Consider the following 24,544-nt stretch of genomic DNA (forward strand, 5'->3'; position numbering starts at 1 on the left):
AACGCATTCAATTAGTCAATTTAGTGAATGCTCTAGTGTGTGCGTGTGTGTGTGCGTGCGTGTGTGCGTGTGTGTTTGTGTATAGATTGTGTCCACACATTTAGTAAATCTAGTTTGTTTGCGCTTCAATGAATTGAATGCAAAAGGCGGTCCCTTCCTCATCCGATGAGGTGCTCATCTCGGCCTACTGCAATTAGCTCGTGCCACGGCCACGTACCCAAATGGCAGGGTTCTGGGTGCCACGTCCAGCGACCTGCGTCTTGTTTGCCTGTGCCCCGTGTCCTGTCTGCCTGTGCGAGCCGGGGAATGTCATTAGCATTCATTCACTTTATGATATGCGTTAGATCATTGAGTGTGGCATTTGGAAATTATAATACACAATCTATATGTAAATGTACAGCATTAGGTGGCCATAATGTCAGCTATGTTATTATGCAGATAAATATAGGATACATGTATGTAAATACATATCTATATGTGCCCCAACCTCAATCTAAAACTATTTATGGCATGGTCAGCGAATCACGAACAACTGATATGGGCTATCAATTCGATTGCTAAATTTGCAATGAAATAAGGAAAAACAAATAAAATGGTAAATGAATTATTAATAAGAACAATTTTTGGAATTTGTGCGGCGGACAATTCTATCTGACAGTTATACACAGCAGTTAATCCACAAGTATATGAAGTGGAAAGATGAAAGTTTTGTCTATGCTTATTTTGATTTATTGTTCTTATTTAATTTAGTACATGTTGTGATATAAACTTATTATTTTTGTCAATTATTGTGTTTATTTTGATTTGTTATTATATTTCTAATACAACACGTTTTTTTTTTAAAAGTTGGTTTTTTATTTTTTTTCTGTTTTTCGTAGGAAGCCAATAAAATATTGTGTGTATAAATATTATTATTTATTATTCTTAATTACTTTATATCTAAAAAAAATTGTTGTAATAATTAAAAAGAAAAAGATTGAAAATTTATCAGCATTTTTAGGGATTGCTTAGCGACAAAGTGTAACTATTTCAAGCCGAAAGAGTATAATTCCCAACTGGTTCTAGCTTGGTAAATGGCAAATTTTCATTGGCTTAGATCCCTGTCTATTTGGCCCGTCCCAGTTTTGTGAAATGCTGCAATACTTGCGTCGGCTTTGGTGGCAAGCGGAGCGTAAGCTATCAGCGTTGCCAGATCTGGCAATTGACCCACAAGGAGTTGCCTTTTGTGTGCTTTAACAACGTACTCGCCTTCCTTTAAAGGCTTGTCCGCAGTTGCCAGGCACTTGGGAATGCGATAACCAGGCTCTGGTAACTGGCGTCTTACGAGTTCATGCGCTATCTGGCAACGCCATCGTTTCCGCTTTTATGCATTGGGCCAGCCATATCTAAAGCACACATCGCACACGGCTTGCACTTATCCAGGACATGCGTCCTGTGGCAGAAAGAAGCGGCAACATCGGCAGAAGAAAACTTTGTGATGCCTTTTTTGGGTTTTTTTTTTTGTCGCTGGCTTTTCATTAAAACTGTACGCGCCTATCTGGCCATGCAGATCTTTTGGCTAGGCAACTAGTCTAGCTGTGTGTGTGTGTGTGTGTGTGTGTGTGTGCTTTGACTTTTGTTACCTTTGTCTAAAGCGCAAAATTGTCGAGTTTTGCAGAAATTTTATTGCTGAAAGGTGCTAAAATGCGAAAGTGCTGATGCCGATGCTGATGTAGCCCAGGATGTTGAGAATGTTGAGAATGTTGAGCTTGTCGTGGATGATGATGCTGTTGCCCAGATAGTGGCATGGATATGCTGCCTCTAGAATCTGGCTATTTGCTGCTTCCGCTATTTCCGCCGCTATCTCGTTCTATCTGCTCTTGTTTGTTTTCCTCTTTTCTTTTGTTTTTTTTTTTTTTTTCATTCTTTTCGTCTACTTTAATTATTTAAATTAAAAATTGCCACAAACTTTGTGACTGTGGCGAGTTGTGTTGAGCCACTGAAGTGCCTGGCACTTGGCACAGTTTTCAATCTTTTGCCATCTCTTCTTTCCATGCCCTAGCTCTGTAGGGGCTAGCAGGAGTATATTAGCTTGTTGCAATGCTAAAATCAAAGTTTTTGAGTCACAGTTTAGAAATCACATATTTTGTCACAGTCTGAAAAGTAACAGTTCATGACTCTCATATTAAGTCATCCACGAGAAGTATGCTTCTTAAATAACAGTTTGAGGCTTACAGTTCAAGAGTCACAGATACAGCCTCGCAGTTTTCGAGGCACAATCTTAGCATCACACTTTAAGAGTCGCCATAAAGGAGCTATTTAAAAGTTGCTGCTTTGACAGTCACTGTAGCGTCACTGTTTGGTAGTCACTCTGTGAGAGATGCAGTTTTAGAGTCAGACTGTATGAACCCAGTGCTCAAGCAACTGTACAGAGTGCAAGTTTGGCAGTCACAGCTTAGCCTTAGCACACATGAATTTACTTAATTTTCAGCTACTATCACACTACGAACAGAGCATGGCGCAGTCGAGAAATTGCGATTGCAAATTTCTTGCATTTTTTGCTTTTACAACAACAAGAACAACAACAACTGACGCGTTTAATTAAGCAAAGTGGCTGGCCAAGTTTCTGTCAGCGTTTTGGATTTGGCTCTTTGCACTGCTTTCGGTATTCGAGTTTGGGCTTGGCTAACATGCCTTACCTTAACCCCGCCCCCTGTTCACCCACAACGCCTTTTGCTGCTCTGCATTTTTGCTAATTTTGTCTAATTTTGCTAAAGTGACGGCTCAGGTCGTTGGCATTTATGAGGGCGCGCGCACATCCCGCAATGGCTTTCTGCCACATTTCTTCAAGTTAAGAGCATACCTGCTCTCAGACCCTCTCTTTCTTTCTCTCTCAAACGCACAGACTCTCTCTGTATCTGTCTCCATTTCTCTCTGTGCCGGCAAATATTTAATTTCTTTGCCTTTTGTCTTAACTACTTGGTGAATAGTAAAAACAACAGCAACAGCAAAAACAACTGCAACGGCAACTGGCAACGGGGCTGTGGCATGTGGCATGCGGCCAGCTGCAGGTGGCAGCAACAGAGCGAGCTGCCTGGCGGCCGCATTGCAAATGCGCCTCAAACTATGCAACAATGTTGCGCAAAAATGTTGCATATTTATGACACGACTTTCAGTGATGCACCTACACAAAATTCTCGTGTCACGTGCAGACTCGTGACAGCTGAGCGGCGAATTAAAGAGAAAAACTACAAACGAAGTTTAATCGAATAAATGGAATCTTTCCGAAACAGGAAAATAAATACTTTCCAATAAGAGCTGTAATAGAATTGGTAACCTTTTTGCACTCGTAAGTCATTTACAGAAAGTTGAGAAAGTTACTGCCTGCAATAGTAGGATGGCGCTTTCCAAGGTTTCAAGATGATAGCTTTAAACTTGGGATATATAACATATTCGGCAATCGGCAGAGTGGTTCACATATCGATAGTTTATCGTGATAAGTAACCGTTATCAATTTGAAAATGAATGAATATTTATTTGGGCAAATATTAGCTCATATTGAGCCACAAGCTGAATATCTATTTGAATTTAATTTCACTTAACTTCCATATTCGATAATGCAAATCGATAACAATTCGAACATAGGGGTTGGATTGAGGATCAGGGTTGCCAACACGCACAGCGCCTAATGTCGCCTGATGTCCTCTTTGGTTGCCATTTGCCAATTTGGCTGCCTTTCAGCTGCTCATCTTGATTTATTGGTCGAGCGCAAGTTGCGTTTAGAGCTGCATCAGTCAGGAATTTGGTGCGTTTCTCATTTTCTTTGGACACATTTTCATTACATGTACTTCTTTTTCGCCTTCACAGCAAGCATTTTCTTAATTTTACCCCACTTGCTCCACTGATGTGTGTGTGTGTGTGTGTGTGTGTGTGTCTGCCAGCAGGTTGCCCTTTAGTGCAGATTGAAAAGCGCAGTCAAGCAGTGTCACCCCCACACGACCCCTGCCTGTCTACCAACCGGAGAGCAACAACATTGCACATTTGGAAATTGAACAGAGGTTGAAATATACGCGACAATATTTTTGTTATACCCTGTAGCCCTTATGTAGGTGGGTATGCCAGAAAAACATTGGCTAGGAAACACTTTTTCGAATATTTTATTGTATTTATTTAGTATGCAACAATAGGAATATATCCTTACAATTTTGCTCCATAGTCACATTTAAAGTACTTATTAAAAGCTTTTCCAACTGGATGTCGTCCATGTTGAGATTATTTTCTTAATTAACAAATAAAAATGGCTATGATGAACAACTTTGAGGCGTAAAGAAAAAATATCCATTTTGAAAGACGTATTGCTATCGTTTTGTCATTTTTTTTCCAAGTTTGTTGTTTGTTTGTTTTTCTAGCAAATTTATTCTGCAAAGTCAATTTTGTATAACTCTTTCTCATTATTTGCTTTGTCGTTTTTATCCTCATATGGTCACTTAGCACCTTTACTTTACAGTTCACATTTTGAGGCTTTCTCTTCGTCTTACAAGCTTTCATTCTTCTCCATATCCACATTATTCATAAGGAAGTTGTGCTTTCTTGCTTCTCGGACATTTAGGCCACGTTTTAACTTTTTACAGGGTATCTTAGTGGCACGCTCGTCATTTTCTCCAACCACTTTTTGTTCTCCTTGCTCAGATACTGCCGCGTCAAGCGTCGACAATCAAGCCAAGTGCAGGCTCCAGTCATTCTTCGGCTACAAAACCTGACACACTCCCCCGCCCCCCGTCAACCACTGCCCATCCTCCGCCAACGCCAGGCTCTAGCGAGAGTCCTCAATTTTTGTTATACGTTTTTAAATCATATTTAACGCTCAATTATTGACGCTCAAAGTCGAGGCTGCTGGCAACAGACAATGGCAAACTAATGGATGCCTCTTGGCTCGGGCGATGTGTGGGGAAATGGTGTATGTATGTGTGTGTGTGTGTGTGTGTGTGTATGTGTGGGGGGGTGGGGACAGGCTGGGGATGCCTTGCACTTAATGCTCATAGCTCGACGCATCAGTTTGGGCCTCGTCCCTACCCGCTGCTACCAACGCGCGTTTTGCGTGCTCAAATGACAATTTGTAAAGCTTTCAATGAAGAAGGCTGCCTATAAAATGATGCCAGGACCCAAGCAGAAGCGGGCAGCGGTTGGCGGTTGACGGGTGGCGTGTGGCGTGTGCCGTGTGGCACACACACAAATGACAGCCACTTTTGAGGGCTGCCATAGGCATGGCTATGGGTCGGGGCCAACTCGCCTCCTCGCTCAGTTAGTAATCAATCACTCAATCAATCAGCAAGTAATGTGCATTGAAAATTTTTTTAAGTGTCCATAATGTTTGCCTGCCAAAATGTAGCCAAGGAAGGGAGGCCGGCAGCAGGGCTGGCTAAAGGCGTGGCAAGCAGTCAACTTAGCCGGGCAAATAATATTTGTCAGCCTGGCTAAGTAATTGTCTGCGCTGAGGCAGTGCGAGTGTCAGGGATTTAGAACACGCGACTTTTTAGCCTTATTGCTCTGTCATTGTCGTTTTTCGAGGAGGGGGGAGTAGTCTAAGGAGCGGCTGGTTCCAGATATTTGTAGCTGACTTAGACACTTGTCTTGAAAAAAAAAAAAAAAAAAACAACAAATCCGTTGCCAGGCAATTATTTAATGCTGTCAGGATTATGGCAAGCTTGTAGAAAGATTGAAACTTCGCATTGACCTGAACGGTAGAGCGAGAAGTAGAGAAAGGACGAGGGAGAGAGTGAGAAAGAGTGCACGGCAGAGAGAAAAGATTAAAGAGCTGAGAGCTGGTCAATTAGAGTTGATAAACTGAAGAAACACTTTGACAGTTAGCTTATTAATTTCTTATGACTACAGAAATACTCAACAATAAGTTTTCTGCAGCTGTGCACGATAAACTTAATCGAAAGAAATGAAAATCGATATTTATCGATTATATGCGCCAAGTTATCAATGGTTCAAATAGCTACAGCTTGCTTGAATCTAGCTTCAAGAGTCTAGCCTTAAGACAACAGAGTCTGACGTTTAGTGTCTAGCTTTAAGATTTTAACTTTAGTAACTTTTTTTTTGTAGATTTTAGCTTTTTGTATCTAGCTTTAAGACTCTAGTATTGAGAGTTAAACTTTCAGAGTCTAGCTCTTAGAATCCAGCTTTTAGAGTCTTCTTTAAGAGTAAAGCTAAAAGCGTTTAACCTTTGAGAGTCTTACATTTAATATATACCATTTTGGAGTCTAGCTTTAAAAAACGAACACACAGTCCTTGGCATTTGCATAGAACCATTCAACACATCTTTAGCCTTTTGCACTGGGTATCAGGTATTCCAATACAATTCATAAATAATCAATAAATATTCAATAAATAACAAATTAATAAAACACAAGAACTCATTGAGTATTTGCTTAAAGATTTGCTTGAATTTTTACTGAGCATCATTTCTTATTGTTCGAAATATATTTAAATAATGAAATGCCTTCGATTATTTATTTATTTTTCCTTTTTTTTTCCCCAGTCATTTGCAAATTTCTTTCAGCTTCGCTTCTTTGTTTGTGGAATCAAATGCGATTTAATGGCTGCTGCCATATTTGATTTATTTTATTTACTTTCTACTCTGGTTAACTGGATTTTGCTTTTTCAATGACCATGCAACTTACCCTCGCCCCCATGCTTCGCATTCGTTGTGGCACGCCCACCGCTTGAATGTTTGCATGTGGGCGTGGGCGGTGGGGTACACTTTATGCTTAGCGTGTTGCAAAACTTCGATGATTAACTTTTTCGATTAACTCAAAACTCAAAACAGACAAGGCACACACAAACACACACACACACACACACATGTGCGCTCGCAAGTATGCAATGAAAAATAGAAAAAACAAACAAATAACAACAACAAAAATAAAAAGCAGAACGCCAAAGCAGCAACTGCTGCTGCAAACTGAAAACTTTTCTCATGGCGATAAACAATTTTCAACGCCCCCCTCCGCCCCCTTCCACCTGCACACCCACAACCTTGCCCCTTCCGTCTAGTGCGCCGCCTGTGAATTTTCTTTTTTCTCATGCTTTTTTTTTATAGCATAAATTTATTTTAATGTTTATGCTTAACAATTTTCAGTGCAGACCACCCAAACCGCCCACGCAATCAGCTTTGGCTCTAGCCCAAATAAAAAGTTTTGGTTGCGCCTCCCACTCCCTTCCACGTTTCTGCTGCTCACACAGAAACTTTGCATATTGATAAGGCGGAGATAAAATACGAGAAAGTAGATTAAAGACACAGGCATAGAAAAGAGAACGCCCCTGCATGGGCAAAAGTCCCACCAACCCCAGCCCCAACCCAAACCCCAGCCAACTCCAACCGACGCTCAATTGCGCTACCAATTGTGAAAGAATCTCTGATTGATGTCTGTCAGTTATGTGGCAAAAGGAATCCTTTTATCATTGGCGCACAGTGGGCGTGGCGCCTGCATGCATGTCAATGTGTGTGTGCGTGTGTGTGCGTTGTAATTATGACCCATGCTAAGCCAGCGGCAATTGTTTGTGATGATAAATGATGAACGGAGCAGAGCGAAAAAAGTAGAAAAGGCTTTTGGGTGTGAGGGGCGTGGGGGCATGACCATGAAATTCATTAAGGCACACCACACACACACACACACACACACACACTCAGCACACACGCACACATGGCCAGTTCTAGGCCCTGACCCAATTGTGAAAGTTGCCTAATGGCCAACGCCGGAGTCATCAATAATGTGGCCAACAACAATTGTGGCTCAGACTGCCGCCTAATGAAGCCCCACGCGGACTTTAAAGATATCATCACCCACCCACCCTCGCCTCCAAGTCACACGCACGAAAAAAGAAAACAAAAGTGATTTAACAGTCGCCCCCTAAAAAAAAAAAAAATTAAGATTAAAAAATTGAGCAACTGCAACAGGAAAAGCGCAGAAAACTTGAGAGCTCAGAGCTGGAGCATTAGGCAGAACTCGACTGCTACGGCAATTGTGGAAGCTCCTGGGAAACTGTGGCAACTGTGTGGCAACTTACTGGGGCAGCTGCGTCAAAAACAATACAAAAAGAAAAAGTTGAGCAAGCAACAAAATTTCCCCAACGAGCAATTTCCCTGCGTGTGTGTGCGTAGCGAAGAAGAAGCTAGGAAAAGGTAAAGAGCACAAGCCACGAAAAAAGAGAGAAAGAAAAGTTAAGCAAAGTAAGCATATATATAATACGACTAAGCGATACTCTACGCCTGCTGCTAAACAGTTATTGGCTTTTTTTTTAGCTTTAGAGCCACATTCAGTCAGTCACTCAATCAGTGAGTCTGTCTATTAGTCAGTCATGCAATCAGTCAGATAATCAGTCAGTCAGTCAGTCAAGCAGTCATTTATATAGGATGAGCATCTCTTGTCCGTGACACATTTCATGATGAATTCATAATACACTCTGCGAGAGTATAAAAATTGAGTGTTTGAGCGAGAACATTTCCAAATAAGCGACGATGAAAGGAAAACCACCAAAAAAAGTAAAGAAAAACAACAAAAAACAAAAAAAACCCCGAATAGGCAACAAAACAACAACTTTCTAAACGAACGTGAGAAAAGGTCTGATAGGAGACAGGGGAGGAGAGGTGTACGAAGAAGGGTTGCGTGCTAGGGGGGCTGGTTGGGGGAGAACGCGGCTCGGCGTTTACTTTTCAAAAAACTGTTTTAAAAGCTTAACCAGGAATAGAAGAGCAGAAAAAAAAATTTGCGAATATTCCCTAATGACGGCCGCTGCCGTAAAGAAATACCACAAAAGCACAGGAATAAAACATAAAAAGAGAGAGTTAGAGAGTGAAAGAGAGAGAGAGGGGGCGAGCAGGCTAGTGCAAAGGGCATAAGCTTTGAGGTTAGGCATGGAAATGGGCACTGGGAAGCTGATGAACTAGGAGGCCCGCAATGATAAAGCGACCTGATAAACCATCGGAGAGACATCAGCATTCGGCACAGGCCACAGCATTTCATAGAGAGAGAGAGAGAGGGAGAGAGAGGGAGAGAGAGAGAGAGTCAGTTGGTTGATTGCCACAGCTAAACAACAGCAATGCAAGAAAACAATTTGTGTGCTTTCTCACCTTACTCTTCCTATTTCATTTGACGTGTGCCTCCTTTTGCGTGGGCAATTTTCGGTGCGTTTGCCCCAGGGATAGTTAATCACAACGATCTTTGTTGCAGCTTGTGCCAAAACCATTTGGGAATTCTAGCGCGCACTTTGCGAAACCGCTTGGGTCGCACAGAATGTGAATCGATTTGCATTTATCAGAGCTGTGCCACGCTCGATTAGCGCGTAGTCGTGTAGTCTCCTCAAGTACCTGCTGATGGTTTCGTAGAGTATATCCTTGGTGGTACATTATTTGTTTACAATCCCGTAAGCTTGTACTTTATAACTATTGGACCCAAACATATTATTTATAGGAAGATCCTCCTAAGAGAGCATAAAAAATAAGGTTTATGTTTGCTTTTGGCTACTGAAAATGACATCTCGAGAGGTGCAGCTAAAGCGGCCTTTGTTTCTCAACTCAATCAAGAAATCATAAAAAATAATTTAAAAAAAACATGAAATTCTCATTCAGATTTTGCGTAAAGTTTTCTTATTTTTTATGCGCCTTGCGCCGGCAAACAATTAGGAAAACTTCGCTCCCTCCTTACAAGCGTTCTAAACGCCGCTTAATTATATTCCAGTTTTTTTTTTATTATATTTCGAGGGGGGTTTCAGCTGAAATTCCCCAGCGGGTTGCCCCCACCCCTCACTCAAAGGCTCCGCTACGCACCTTTAGCTAGCACATTTAGTCAATTTTGAGTTCATTTAAAAAGTTTTTTCTCTGTCTGCCTTTTTTTTTGTCTCTTTCGTTGAGCACTGAGGGCGAAAAGAAGAAGAAGCAGCAGCAGAAGCTGTCGCTGACATTTTTCGCTGCTGTTTGTCACCTCGTCTCCCTGAGCCTGAATACCCCTAACCGACCCCTTATCACTTGTTCCGCTTTCATTGTGTGTGTGTGTCTTTCTGTGTGTGTGTGCATGTGCTTGGAGCTGCTTTTGCTGTGTTTCTGTCGCCTTGTTTAAAGTAAATTGAATTTCTATTTTATTTAAAATGCGCATTGAGACGCACTAAAAGTTCTCAAGTGGTAGCGTTTTGTAAGTGTGGGGCATGAGTTAGAAGCGTAGGTGGGTGGGTGGATGTAGGTGTTAGGTGGCGTGGAGCAGGGTCAGGCGCAGGGGCAGGGGCAAGGGCAGTGAAGCGGCGGGTTCTGATACTCGAACGGCGTCATGCTGAAAATTTAGCGTGAAGGTGTAAAAATTACACTTTACACTCGCTGGCAAAAGCAAATAGAAAGGGGAGAAATAGTATGAGAGAGGGTGAAAGTGTAAGAGTGTAAGAGAGAGAGGGGTGAGAGCGGGGGGTGAGCTCTGAGCGGGGTGACTGAGCTTGGCCTTTGTATTTGACTTTTCTCATTGCCGTTGCCTTTGTGCAAGTTTTTCGCATTATTTTCTTTTTTCTTTTTATTTTTTTTGTAATTCAGTTTTACTTTGCAGGTGTCGAAGTTGACTCAAATTGCGTTAGGAGCCATTGTAAAAGATATATATGTGTGTGTGTATGTGCGTGTAGTTTTGTTAGTGTGTCTTACTACAATAAAAAGCCAACCGCACAGCGCAATTGTTCAAAATATATATTTAAAAGCCTGCTTAATAGACCAAAGAAAGAACAACCAAAAGAATGTACTAAAAACTACTTATAAAAAGGACGACGTTTCTATATAGCACAAACATTCATTAAGCTTTTATGTACAGCTTTGTAGAAACTTTAAACTTTACCCATTTTCCACCAGGGAAGAATGCAAATCTTTTTAGCGGCAAATTTCAGCTATATAACAGCTTAATAACAGTTGTATAACAGCCAGCCCATTTTGATTAAGCGCAAACATTTTAGTCGTATAAGAGTTGTATACACATTATTATATATTGTATAAAACGTTTCTACAGAGCCAACCATAAGTAAATCATTATGTAACACTTTCTTGTTGTTTTTAAGCCGTATAACAGTTGTTTAATGCCATTGTATTATGCCATTGTATTACAGTTCTGTTAGCAGCGCATTTACTTAAGCTAAATTCGAATGAAAGTTGTATATAATTATTACCTTCGCACGAAATTATACAGTTTAACAACGGTTTAATTTGTCTGGACAAAAAGTGACATATTTTCGCAGTCAAAATGTACTGGGTGGAGATATATTGGCGGAGTAATGTCGCTATATCACAGTTTTGCTACATTTGTGTATGACAGTTGTATAATAGTTTTGCTACACTTCTATATATATATCATATGACAGTATGTATAAGTGTTTTGATATATTTGAAAATAAGTATAATGACAGATGTATATGTCTTTGGAAAGACGTATAACAGCTCTGCTATAGTTGTGGATCAATTTCTAAACACATTTTTGCCACACGGGCGCTTGACGGCTAGCATTAGCAGTAGAAGAGGAACTGTATAACAGCTTTCTAGCACTCGCACCCTCAGTACCGGGTATCGTTCAGCAGCCGCAACGCCGCAGATGTCGCTTGCGAAGCAGGTGATAAGAAATCAGAGCCATACAACAGTTAAAGGGGAAAAGGCGGGTGACTGCAAAGCGGCATTGAGGGGAGGGCGAGTGGAGCTTGGAGAGACAACGGCAACCACTAGACTGCGGTTAAAACTGAAGCTGAGCCAAAAAAAGGGGCAAAGGACGCATAATTATAAAGCTGTCCATAACAAGCAGCTCAAGTGCAGCCAGCTTAAGGGCAAGCACGAAAGAGAAAAACAGAGCCGGAGAGGGAGAGGCAGTGTGGGAGCGGGAGAGGGTCAGAGAGCTGAAGAGGCTGCTGGCGCTAAAAGGATGAGGCTGGCGCCCAGCTGGCGGCCGCCAGTAAAGACCCCCCTTCAAAATAAAAACACAATACGAAATAGACACATAGATACAGACGAGGAGGGGTTGGGTCGACAGAGCGGAAGGGCGAGCACGGATTGTAGCACTTGTGAGCAAGTTTTTCTTCCACTTGTATATTTTTTTTTTTTACTTTTTTCTGTTACGCCTCAAATCAATTTATGGAATTTATTTGCTGATTTTATTAAAGTGCGCAAAAAGCATCAAATGAATTGACACGAAAAACCCCAACACCAAGCAAATGGCGGGAGAGGGCGGTGTGTGTTGCATGGAAGGGGAAACAACAGTAACAAAATTCGATTGTCGATTCAATTGCCTGTCAAAAAAACACGGAGATGTTTTGGAGCCATGCGCGGTTGCCGGGCTGGAGGCTTTCTCTATCGTAATTAAGTTAGAACCTTTCTAGACTCTTTCTCTTTCTCACACTCTCCCTTTCTCTATCTCGCTCGCTCTCTGTCTGCCTCTTTGCCCATCTTTGCTGAAAGACGCGCTGATTGCGCTGGCCGGAATGGCTCTCGGACACGCCCAGCCCACACTTCGAGCCAGCATCCAGCATCCAAACTACCAAACCAACATCTATGGGTACTTAGCTTAAGCTCCACAACTTTCAGCCCAAAATGCCAGCGGGCATCTAAATGGTCACAGCCAGCATGATAATCCCCCGGCCAAGCCCAACCCAAACTTTAGTCCTACCATTGCCCAAAGCTATCATCATCATCATAATCATCGTCATCATCATTATATTCATCGACTCGCACTTTAAAAGTGAAATGTAATTCAAAAAGGAAGTGCTCAAATAACTTGACCCACTTTCTTATATTGGAATTGATCCAGCCTACATCAGATCCTCTTCTCCAACTCAGCTGAGCTCGACTAACAATTGATTCACCATTTGCAGTGTTCCACAGTTCCACACATTTATACAAATCTCTTACGTGGTAAATTAATATGCTAAACAATGTGAATTTTGTTTTTGCCAATTTTCCATCAATTATCACGTTTTGCTTAGCTTTCTTTTCTGTTTTCTCTGAACTTAAATTAACTGGTCTGGCAACCCCACAAGCATAATTCATGTAATTTGCAGCGAGCTTAGCTTCGTGCCAAAATCAGTCTGGCAACATTTAACATACAAATTTTGTATTATTCAAACGCCGTGCGCCTTATTCCTATCTATTCCAACTTTTCTGCTGCAGAGCATTGGCAACATTGTCTGCATAGTGTGGCAGGCAGTGCCACATTTAAAGCCATAATATTTATAAATGTGAAAGCTTTCACGCAACAGTTTTTCACCCATGTTCCGCCGTTACAACTTTTTAAGTCCACCAGAGTACACAAGTTCTTAATGCACTGCTTCAGCATTAACAAAAATTATCCATTCCGACAACAATCATGAGTTTTTTACTTTAAAAAAGTCAGCAACATTTTTGTACCTAATTTTTTTATTGGTATTTTTTCGCTATTTTATCGGTACTTTTTTCAATCAGCCAATGTGCACATTCTGTAGCATAAATAATTTGCCGCCCTTCCCTCTTTAAAGCCCATGATTTTATTAAACAACAACAGTATTTTTGTACTTACCGACTCTTTTCAGTTGGTATTTTTTGGTATTCTTGTAATTCGGCAATGTGTATTTAATATGAATGAAATGCTGCAGCATAAATAATTTTGCAGCATTCAATCTTAACATTTAATGAAGTAACAAAAAAAAAATAATATTTTTTGCAGCTTTGCTGACCCTTCTTAATCGGTATTTTTTCGGTAGTTTCCAAAATTCGCCTATGAATTGGAGATTTTATAAAAAAAACTCAACAAAAAATACTCATTAAAGAATTTATTTTTTTTTGTAATTTTGCAGCTGGTCGGCGGTGAATTCGATATGGAATTGAATTTTGTGATACAGGATGCGCAGAATATAAAACATATGCTGGAGCTGTTGGATCATTGTCCGCCCAATTTGCAGGTGAGTTCAATAACAGCTATTGATTCTAGGGGGGCGTGCGGGATGAAAAGGTGTATGTATATGTGCAAGAGTGTTGTGTAACAGCAACAAATACAAGATACAAGATTTGTTGTTATAAAATTCAATCCAATATTTTGCTGCCTTGCGCCATCAAAGGCAAATTAGGCAGCGGCAAAAATGTGCGAGTGTGTGTGTGTCTGTGTATGGGGGTGGCTCCAAATTGTGCGTAATGAAAGCACAACATGAAATGCCTTTCAACTGTTTTTACTTTTGCCGCGTTGTCAGCCGGCTCGTTGGTGACGCATCGCAATCTTTTTTTGATTTGCATATGAATTTATATGTGTCTGCGTGCGAGTGTATGGTGTATGTGTGAGTGTGTGAGTGTGTGAGGGTGTGGGTGTGCGTGTTAAACAATATTTTACACCTGACGCTTTCGCTGTGCGTCGCGCGGCGTCATCCAAATTATTAGCATGAATGCTGGCAAAGGATGCGGCTTCTGGGCACGTCCCTGAGCGTTGCTTTGTGTGTCCGTGCTGTGTGTATGTGTGTGTGTGCATGTGCTGGCAGGAAGTGTGCGCTGCTTTCGCAACACTCTTCTGCAGCAGCCGCTGTTGTATGCATTTGCACACCCACCCGCGCGCCCGCCTCGCTCTGGTGAAAGAGTAGACGCCGGAAGTTGAGTAACCGTGTCAGCAGCCAGCTTCCCACACTGAGGAACCATGCACCCACTCCAACATAGTCGCCTCCTCCTCCCCAGGCCCCACCCGAGCCCAGGCCCAGCCAAACTCAGGCAGTTTGTGGAGCCGACAAAAGTCGCGCCAATGCTGTCGCTTAATGAGTTTGTTTCAAGTTTGTTCCACCGTTCGGTTCATTCACCTATCAAACAAGCTGATTGCATTTGGAGCAATGTGTTCGACGAGCAGATACCCAGTGTGCACAGCTGAGACCGGTTAGCTAAATAGCTCTCGGCTCTACCAATTTTCTAAAGTTATTGGGTGCTTAAGAGACGAGCTCTATTTAGAGTCTCTTTTGTTATGTAGTTCTTTTGTATTATATATATTCTACTAGTTTCTCTTGGAACTTTTTTTGGCTAGCTCCTTATTAAGCTGCTCCTTGGGGTACTATATATTTGGCTAGTTCGTTCCTACCTAATTCCTTCGGGTAATATAACTAGTTCCTTGTTTACAACTTCCTTTGGGCTCTAAAATTTTAAATATCTCCTTAGGGTGCTATATTTTGAACTAGTTTCTTTTAATCAAGCTGCTTTGAGTACTTTATTTTTCATTGGTTTCTTATTGATTAGTTCCTTGGTTTACTGTAATTTCACTAGTAACTTATTAACTAGTTCTTTTGGGAACTTGTTACTTTTTAACTAGTTCCTTTGTGGTACAAAATAAACAGATTCAATGCCGAACTGAGGTAAATACAAGCTACTAATATAACTATCCAAGTTTATGTTCCTATAAAATCAAGATTTAACTTATTTCTTGGAAGATAACTCTTATGCATGAACCAGTTTGCCGCTAGAATGCTCCGAAGATTTCTTCAGCTCTCTTCAACGCGCATATCTTCAGAATAAATAAGTAAATACGAAGCTTAAAAAAAATCGAATTTTTAAGCAAGAGTTTTCTGTAGCTTATGTTAGAAATGCTCGAAAAGAGGAAATTGAAGGCTTTAATGGCTTAAGAAATTTAATTCTTACACAAATTTAAACAAACCGTGAACCGTTCCAAAGTTTGCAGCTTTTGATATTTTTTAACACTTTTAAGTGAAAATTTGATAAGTGCGTTAAAAAGCAGAAGATGTAGATAAGCTTGCTTCTGGTAAGAATTTGAAATGCGTGCTCAATAAAAAAAGCGAGAAAAGGAGAGACCGGCAAAGATAGAGAGCGAGAGTGAGAGAAAGAGAGAGAGCGGTAAGAGAGAGAGAGAGAGATAGAGAGAAGAGAAAGGGAAAAAAGTAAACTTTCTTCTTTATTTTTGGAATGGGACTCTTGGCATTTGCTGTGGGGCTAAAGAGATATTTCGGTGCGCAGGTGGAGCTTGTGTATCCGTGGTTGTGTGTGTGTGCGTGTGTGTGTGAATGTTTGCTTGTGCTGCCTTGACGATCCATTTGAAGCCACTTACATATGCGAGCCATTAAAATGCCACTTGGCGAATTGTGCCTGGTGCTTGTGTCATGTGTGTGTCTCCTGTGTGTGTGTCTTGTGTGTGTGAAACATGACTTTTTCTTGTTTCACGCCGTGCGACGTCAGCGGCATTCAACGTCAAATAGTTGCGGCTCGGCTGTGCCTCAACAAATTTATTTAGCTTTTAAAATTAATGAAAATTGTCACTGACAAATGTTGTGTGCGTGTGTCTGTCTGTCTTCCTCTCTCTGTGTGTGTGTGTTTTGTTGGCATATGTAAAACACGCATCAAATATGCATCATTGAAGTGGCAGAAGAAAAATATGTATATATATATAAGGAACGTTGCGTGATTTTAGGCGCCAGCTACAAGAATTTGGCAGCATATTGGCTGCCTGCCTGGCTGGCTGCTTAATTTGGCATGCCAAGCAGGTGCCACCACCCTCAATCAGCCTAGCGCCTGGCCCCTTGCACGCCCACGCTGTGGCATGCCCCTTTACGTGGCAAGTGGAAATAAAAAGGAATTTACAGGCATTTTATTGCCCGGGGACAGCAACAGGGAACAGTTAACGGGCCGCAGCCCCAACAATTTTGCATAGCTCGCACACACACACACACACACACACACACACACACCCACACCCACACACACTTATAGCTTGTGGAATACTTAAATGATTTATGTGTTTACCAGCAGCATCTCTGCGTCCGCCACTCAATTGATTCGGCACGTAAACGGGCCAAGTGCAAATAACTGTTTCAGTTACCAGCGCAACCATCCCCAGCCCCAGCCCAGGCCTCCTCCATAGCTGCCTGCCCCTTTGGGCCATTTTGTTTGTGGCTATTACATTTTATACTTGACAATAAATTTCAGCGTGGCGTTCGGTTCTAGCCAAGCGCAAATCAAAGCCACGTTATGGCCGCCACACCCCCTCTCCCCACTTCTCCTCAACTGCCACGCCTAAGCAATCCCGCCCATGTGCCACCTCTGAGCCATCGCTGACTTTTGCTCCGGTTACTGTTACCGTTACCGTTACTGTTACTGGTTCCCGTTCCGGTTCAGTTTTAGGTTCCGCTTCTGGTTCAGTTTCTCTGCCCCGTAACCGCATATTTGCCCCGGCTCGCTGGCTCTGGCTCTGCCCCTGTCTCTGCCACTGCCTCTGTATGTCCAATAAAATTTTATAGCCTTTGCCAGCGCAGCAATTTGCGTAACTCTTCACTGTAACACCACCCCCACCACCCCACCACCTTGCCAAGCACTAACCCAGCAGAGCGCCTCCTTTGCGCCCCTTTCGGCCTGGTCAACAGCTTTCACCTTTCATCAAATTGCTGCAAATCCAGATTTTGTGTTTGCATATTACGCCATCTGGCGGCTGGTAGCTGCTGTGAATAACATTGTTAAGGCTCCATTTATGCGTTCCGTGCGCGCCATGATTATCTGCATGGCCCCGTGGGTCAGTACTTATTTTATGCCTAACAATAGTTGGCAATAGCCTTTCCTACTTCCTGTTCCAATCTCTTATTCTCTCTCTCTGTTTTCCTTTTTTTTTTATATATCTTTATTTCCAGCCCTCTGTTTCCATCTCCCTCTCTTGCCATTTATCTTTTTCTCCATCTATCACTCTCAATATCTCTATCTCTTACTATCTCTCTCTCTCTCTCTCTCTCTCTCTCTCTCTCTCTCTCTCTCTGTCTCTCAGTCTGTCTCTTTGTGACTCTAAGGCACTCTCCCCCTCTTTCTCCATAAATGATCTAACAACTAGATCCTTGTTTAAAGACACAGAAACCCTTTGCTAACAGCAATATGTTACTAACAGTATACGTTATGTGAACATACCGTTAACAAATGTAAAACGCAATTTTTATATCATGCTTGCATTTAAACAGCAGCTACTTTATTGCTGCCATTTTATTATTAAAACGTTAATAACGACAACTTATCACCGAGGAGAGGATTCGGCAATGTGATAAGGCTTTTCAAGTTACCAAGTGTTAGCATTTCAATGTTAACAGTCACATTATAATTACATGTCATGCATTTAATATGCATACATATGTTGCATACACTTCACATCTAAGAGCATTATATCGTTAGTTACGAACGCCAGCTCTTTCCTCCTCCTACGCTTGCCGTTGTTGCGGTTGGTAATTCCACTGTTTATTCTGCCCGTTGGAAGTCAGCATCTAAATTCTCTACGTTTGCTTTACACGCTGTTATGAGCTTGTTGATGTCAATATCTGATGAAGTTAAGAGCCCTTGAACAGCGCCGTGTTAACAGCTGCATGTTGCTGCTCTCTTTAACATTTACTTTAATCCTCAATTAATTAATTTGAATGGGAAAACACGTTTTCATTTTTGGCTGTCACAAACAACGCTGCAAAGTTATAATACCCGCTCCAAGGACTTATCTGCGCGTCGTGCTAAAAGGGGTCGGTGGGGAGTGGAAAAGTGTTTGTGTGTCTGAGTGTGGCATTGACTTTAGCTGCGACGTCGACGTCTTCGCTGCTGTTGCAAGCTTCAAAGCTACACGGGGAATTAACTTGTGCTTATGTCGCCTCTGCCTACACCGCGCCTTCTGTAGGGGGCGTACCAGAGGCGCGGCGCGCCGAGAGTCGACTATAAAAAAAAAGTAAAAAGTAAATAAAACTTTGCAGCAACGGCATTCAGCGGCGGCTAAGCTGCAGCTTAGCGCCGTGCTTAAACCAAAAAAAAAAGAAGTAAAATGCGCGCATGCCACAGCGCCGCAGTCGGTGTTGTGGCAGCTGAATTTAAAGTCCAAAGTGCGTCTGTAATTATCTGGAGAGTGTGGCACAAGCAAAACAGCAACAAAATAGTCACAAATACACAAAATCCATGCGATGGATATCTATGCGATGCGCAGATCTATGAATGGGGCACACAGCACCCCCAACCAATCCCAGCGACCTGGAGAGGCTTAGGGGTGGGGGGATTACTTGGCATACCAAGAGGCCAACATTGTACAGCAAAAGCAGCCGTGGCAGCCACACAAAGGCAACGGCAATTGCCCAAAGGCAGCACATTACAATATATTCACGAATTGAATTTGTATTCGCTGCAGATATGTTTTACAAGAGCTCCCTCTCTCTCTCTCTCTCTCTTTTTCTCTCCATTTGCTACACACAGCTGCCAAGCCCACTCGCTAGTGGCCGCGGGCAGCAGGCGTAACCCTTCCGGTACAGCCACGTCCAAGCGTGCTAGGCTCTAAAGTTTAGTATTTTCATTGGTATTTAAATACTAAATATAAAATCAAGCTTTCATAAGTCTGTCTTAGAATCTTGTTGGAACTACATATATAGACTTCAAGCAGATGCCTTGATATTTTGTATAGATCCGAGTCGTTCTTTATTTTGTTTTTTGGTTAAGACTAATTAAACACTTTTGCATAAATCTGGTTTTGCAAACATCTGGGCACACTTTTGCGGCCTTAACCCCTTGGGAATTATAAGCTTGCAGCAATGAAAACAAACAAAGAAAAGTTCTTTGTGTGCAACCTTATGTGAGAATCGAAAAAAAAGGCTTGAATCAAATGAATTTCCGAATACACAGAAGCTTCTCCTGCTGCAGATCTTGATGGAATGTTATTCCAAGTAGAACCTTGCTGGCCGAATAACAATTAAAGTGAATTACTGACTGAACATAAATAGCGCATAGGCTCAACTTAGCTGCAAGTAGCGCCCCATCCAACTGATGCCAGCTACGCACAGTGGAACCCGACTAAACACAGTTTCACTGTGCAGACAAATTTTGCATTTTGAGGCTGGCAAAAAGCCAAAAGTCCAAAATACACAAAACGAACGCCGCACATTAAATATGAATGATTGTCAGTCGTAGACAATCGAACTGAATGCCAGGCAAATAGGGTGACAGAGTTGCCGCACACACACACACACACACACACACATACTTACACATGCACAGTGGTATTTATATTAGCCAATTGTTATTTTTTTATGGGGCACCTTTTGATGACGCCTTGGCCGAACTTTCGTATTGCAAAATTCGTTGGCGTCACGTAAGCGTCACACACACACACACACACACACACACACACAGACACACACTCACTTGGCACACACACACAAAGCTCCCAGGCACACACAGAGCACCGTCCCTTCCCTGTTGTTGGCAGTGCTTAAAAAAAAGCCGTCGCAATGTGAAAAGGTCATTTAATTTCTTTTTGATTTGTTTTTGTACTGCGCTCCCATTTTTGTGCTCCTTCTTTTGTCGCGCCATTAAAGTGTAAATGTATTTTTAAGTAGACGCTTGAAAAGCATACAAAAAATATAGCCCCCAAAAATAGCAAAAGGAGAGCAAAAAAAAAGGCGCAGCAAATCTATAAGTAAAATAGAATCAACCGAAGACCGTCAAGCCAAAAAGCCGCACAAGTTTAAATTTGGTTTCCAGTGCGAGTTAATAGCATTTTAAGTACAATACAACAAACACAATGAAAAAGGACAAAGACAGGCCAAAAAAAAAAAAAAGAAAATGAAAAGAACAGTAGCAAAGATTCGCCTGGCAAATGGCATACAAAAGCGAAGTCATCAACTCGCAGCTGTTAAATCGAAATTAACTTAAGAGTTGCGAGTTAAATTTCAATTGAATTCACCATATTTCCAATTTGATTTGCAATTAGAGTCGAAATGTAGGTCTATTGTCGGGTTCTTATGGCAGATTCTAGTTACGAAGTCCAGTCAGTTCAGGCAACTGAACGTGAAGGTTAGGTGTTCGAGTCCCAGGCGTGTGTAGTGTTGTATAAGACGTGTAGTCAGCCAGTGCTGTTTAACAAGGCTTTGACACTCTTGTAGACATTTCCCTTTTGCAGATATATATTTTTTCAATAAAAAGCAACTTGCGGAACGATGCCAGCTATCTGATAACGTGGTCCGATACGTCCGGCTTAGACACATGAAGCAGTTCATTAAGAAACAGACCGACCTAAAGTAATTGAGATACTAGAAAAAGACTGACGAACGAAACTTAGCTGTTGATGCTAGTCCGGAATATATATGCTGCTATGGGCTCAGAGACGTGTTCTGCCATGGGTTACACATTTTATGACAAAACAATAATATCTTCTTAAAGGGTCTAAAAGTATAATAATATATTATAAAGTATATATTTTCCGGATCACCATGAACAGCTAATAATAATTTATAATTACATAATCAAGCTCATATTGGGTATTGTTGGAAAACAGCTTACTAGCAATGTGTTAGAGCAAATATAAAAAATCAGTGTTGTGCAATTGTAAAAAAAATATATATATTAGTAAAAAAAAAAGAAACTTAATGCACCAAATTTGGTTAGCCTTTTGTATATATTCCCATGCAACTGCAATACGTCATTTATTTCTCAACAAATTTTCAATTTTACATTTAGAAGAGCTTTTATTGAATGGCAAAAAAGGCTCAAAACTAACCAACAATCATTTAAATTAAGCCTGAAAAATGTGTACAAATGAAAATTGAAATGTCATTTGAGAAGGCCTCACGGCAAGTTTTCAAATACAGTCCAACAGTTTCAGAAAAGTTAAACAAAAATGTAGCAAATGTTTTTATCTTTTTTTTTTTGTGGTTTATTTTCCTTTTTTTTCTTTTTTGTTGGTTTTTGTTGTTGTTGTTTTTGTGTTCACTGTCATGAGACATGAAATATGCATAAAGGTCTGTTAACAATTCTGCTTTGACGCGAACTGAGACACAAATACTAAGTCCTAAGGGCAGAGCACATGAGCGCATGGGCGTGGCGCAAGCGTATGCTGTGTGTGCTATGGGTGTGTGCGAGGGGGTGGACCGAAGGGGTGGCGGCGGGGTTTGTGAAAACAGTTTGGAATACTTTTGAGCTGCTTTGCATTTTTGGCTTGTGGGCTTAGCTGTAAAACTCCAAGTGCGCACATGTGTTTAACCTCACACCCCCCCAGAGCCCCTTTCTTTCGCAAAAGGATTGAATGCTGTCAGAGACAGGGGGCGGATTGCCACACACACACACACACACATGCGTTTTGTCATTCAATTTTGATGCCCCCGAGGTCCACGTACGTCTAGGCACAGAAATTTGCAGGGCCCCTTGGCATCAACGACTCATCAATATGCAAAAAAGCTGGCAGCACCGCTGCCGCCAGGCCAGTCGGCGGTCAGTAGATGTGCGGGGAGGGGAAGGCTCCCCCTGCTGCCAGTTGGCGTCTCGAAAAAGAGAGCTGGAGCCACACAGTTGGCCTGTCAGTCAGCCGTGCGGCTAGAGAAATGCAAACTTTTTGCGGACGGAAAAAATATAAAATAGAAAGGGGCAAAATATACCAAAAAAAAAGAAGAAAAATGAAAGAAAATTATTATGGAAATGTCAACGTGAAAGTTTTGCACAAATTCAAAGCAACCAGCAGCAGTTGCACCCCTGTCCCCGCCCCCGACGCAGCCATGCCCACGCATATGCTGCACGCGTCTGTTGGTTGCGTCCGTTTTGCCGGCTCGAATTCAAAGACACAATTCAATCCCATGTTTGACATGACCAATACACCATCGGTGCCACACACACCCCCCCCCCCCCCCCCCCCCCCCCCCCTTTCCATACACTTCTTACTGATGTGCAAAGTTTTCATTGTTTTGTTTTAAGTGGCGAGCAATTTTTAATGCGATTTCCATTGGCTTCCGATTCACAGAAACGTAAATCTTAAATCTTAACACATACACATATACGCACAGTTGCACAAATCGCGAGCCTGGTGAGAAAGGCTTGCTCACGCTTATGGGCGTGGCAGTGCTTCTTTTTGGTTTAGCAGCGATTTGCTTTTTGCCAAATATTTGCATATAAATTAATTTTCAGCGCGCACGCGTTTAAAAGCGCGCGCAAGACGCGTCGCGAAGCACGCACTTGATAAACTTGTGTGGGATAGTGTGTGTCTGCGGGTGTGTGTGTGCGAAAGTGTGTGTGTGCTTACATTTTCCACACACTTGAGGCCTGAGGTTTAAAAGCGTAGAGTAAGGAAAACAATAACTTAAATTGAAAATAATTAAGTTTTGTGTTTTAGCCAAATCCCATTTAAATCAAATTCGTTTTTTATACCCTGAACCCATTAAAAATGGGTATAAGGGTATATTGTATTTCTGCAAAATCCAAATGTATCTCCAACCCCATTAAGTATATATATTCTTGATCGGCATCAATAGCCGAGTCTGAGCGCAAGGATCTCAGAACATATACGAGTTAATTTTAGATGTAGGTGCTCTTAGTGCCTGCACAGATCGAGTTTGTTTCCGATAATCGATAATAACTTACTCCGTTTCCAAGCAATCGCTAAAAATCGATATCGATATCCTGTTTTTTGGGCAATTTTAGTAAATAACAAGAGCTAGAGTCAAAAATGTTGTCAAGTATCTTCCATTTTATACCTATCGCCACCTCTCCGCTACCACCACAGGGCTATAAATCAAGTTAATAACCCAACTTTTCTTGTCAACCAATTTAAGCCAAAATTAAAATGCAATTGACTTTTACAGTATACCAAAGTTATATGCAACTGCGCAAGAGAATAGACCAGCATCTTTAAGAATTTTTGTATACATGTACAAACACTCATTCATGCGCGTCTGCTTCGCATTTTAACAGTATGGTTATTGCGACTTTTTTGTAATGCTGTAATGCTAATTGAGTTCCTTTTTTATCATAAGTGCTAAATTCAAAATTTTGACCCAAATCGACAAAATGGCAAGGGGTCACCTCACGTTTGTTTTTTTTTTAAATAGAGGTCGGTGCGAAAATCGAAACTTTTTTAATATCTCGGGTAATAGCTCCGAGCGGAGATATGACGTTCCAAAACGACATATCTCCTCGGGGAGTTATGACGTTCCAAAACGACATAACTCCCCGCGGAGATATGACGTTCCAAAACGACATAACTCCGCGGGGAGATATGACGTTCCAAAACGACATAACTCCCCGCGGAGATATGACGTTCCAAAACGACATAACTCCCCGCGGAGATATGACATTCCAAAACGACAAAACTTCCCGCGGAGATATGACGTTCCAAAACGACATAACTCCCCGCGGAGATATGACGTTCCAAAACGACATAACTCCGCGGGGACATATGACGTTCCAAAACGACATAACTCCCCGCGAAGATATGACGTTCCAACACGACATAACTCCCCTCGGAGATATGACGTTCCTAAGCGACATAACTCCCCGCGGAGATATGACGTTCCAAAACGACATAACTCCCCGCGGAGATATGACGTTCCAAAACGACATAACTCCCCGCGGAGATATGACGTTCCAAAACGACATAACTCCGCGGGGAGATATGACGTTCCAAAACGACATAACTCCCCGCGGAGATATGACGGTCCAAAACGACATTACTCCCCGCGGAGATATGACGTTCCAAAACGACATTACTCCCCGCGGAGATATGACGTTTCAAAGCGACATAACTCTCCGCGGAGATATGACGTTCCAAAACGACATAACTCCGCG

General features: G+C 41.8%; 1 protein-coding gene across 18 annotated transcripts in view; it reads left to right on the forward strand.

The window, feature by feature from the left end:
• The window catches only part of rg (A kinase anchor protein rugose), a 265,599-nt gene that overhangs the window by 168,022 nt on the left and 73,033 nt on the right, over positions 1-24,544 (forward strand). For all 18 annotated transcript variants that reach the window (XM_070206635.1, XM_070206636.1, XM_070206644.1 and 15 more), the window contains one exon: positions 13,819-13,923. In XM_070206635.1, coding sequence (XP_070062736.1) covers positions 13,819-13,923 — 105 coding nt within the window. The remainder of the gene's footprint in view (positions 1-13,818; positions 13,924-24,544) is intronic.

The sequence above is a fragment of the Drosophila virilis genome, chromosome X (genome assembly GCF_030788295.1).
Source record: "Drosophila virilis strain 15010-1051.87 chromosome X, Dvir_AGI_RSII-ME, whole genome shotgun sequence".
Taxonomy (NCBI): Eukaryota; Metazoa; Arthropoda; class Insecta; order Diptera; family Drosophilidae; genus Drosophila; species Drosophila virilis.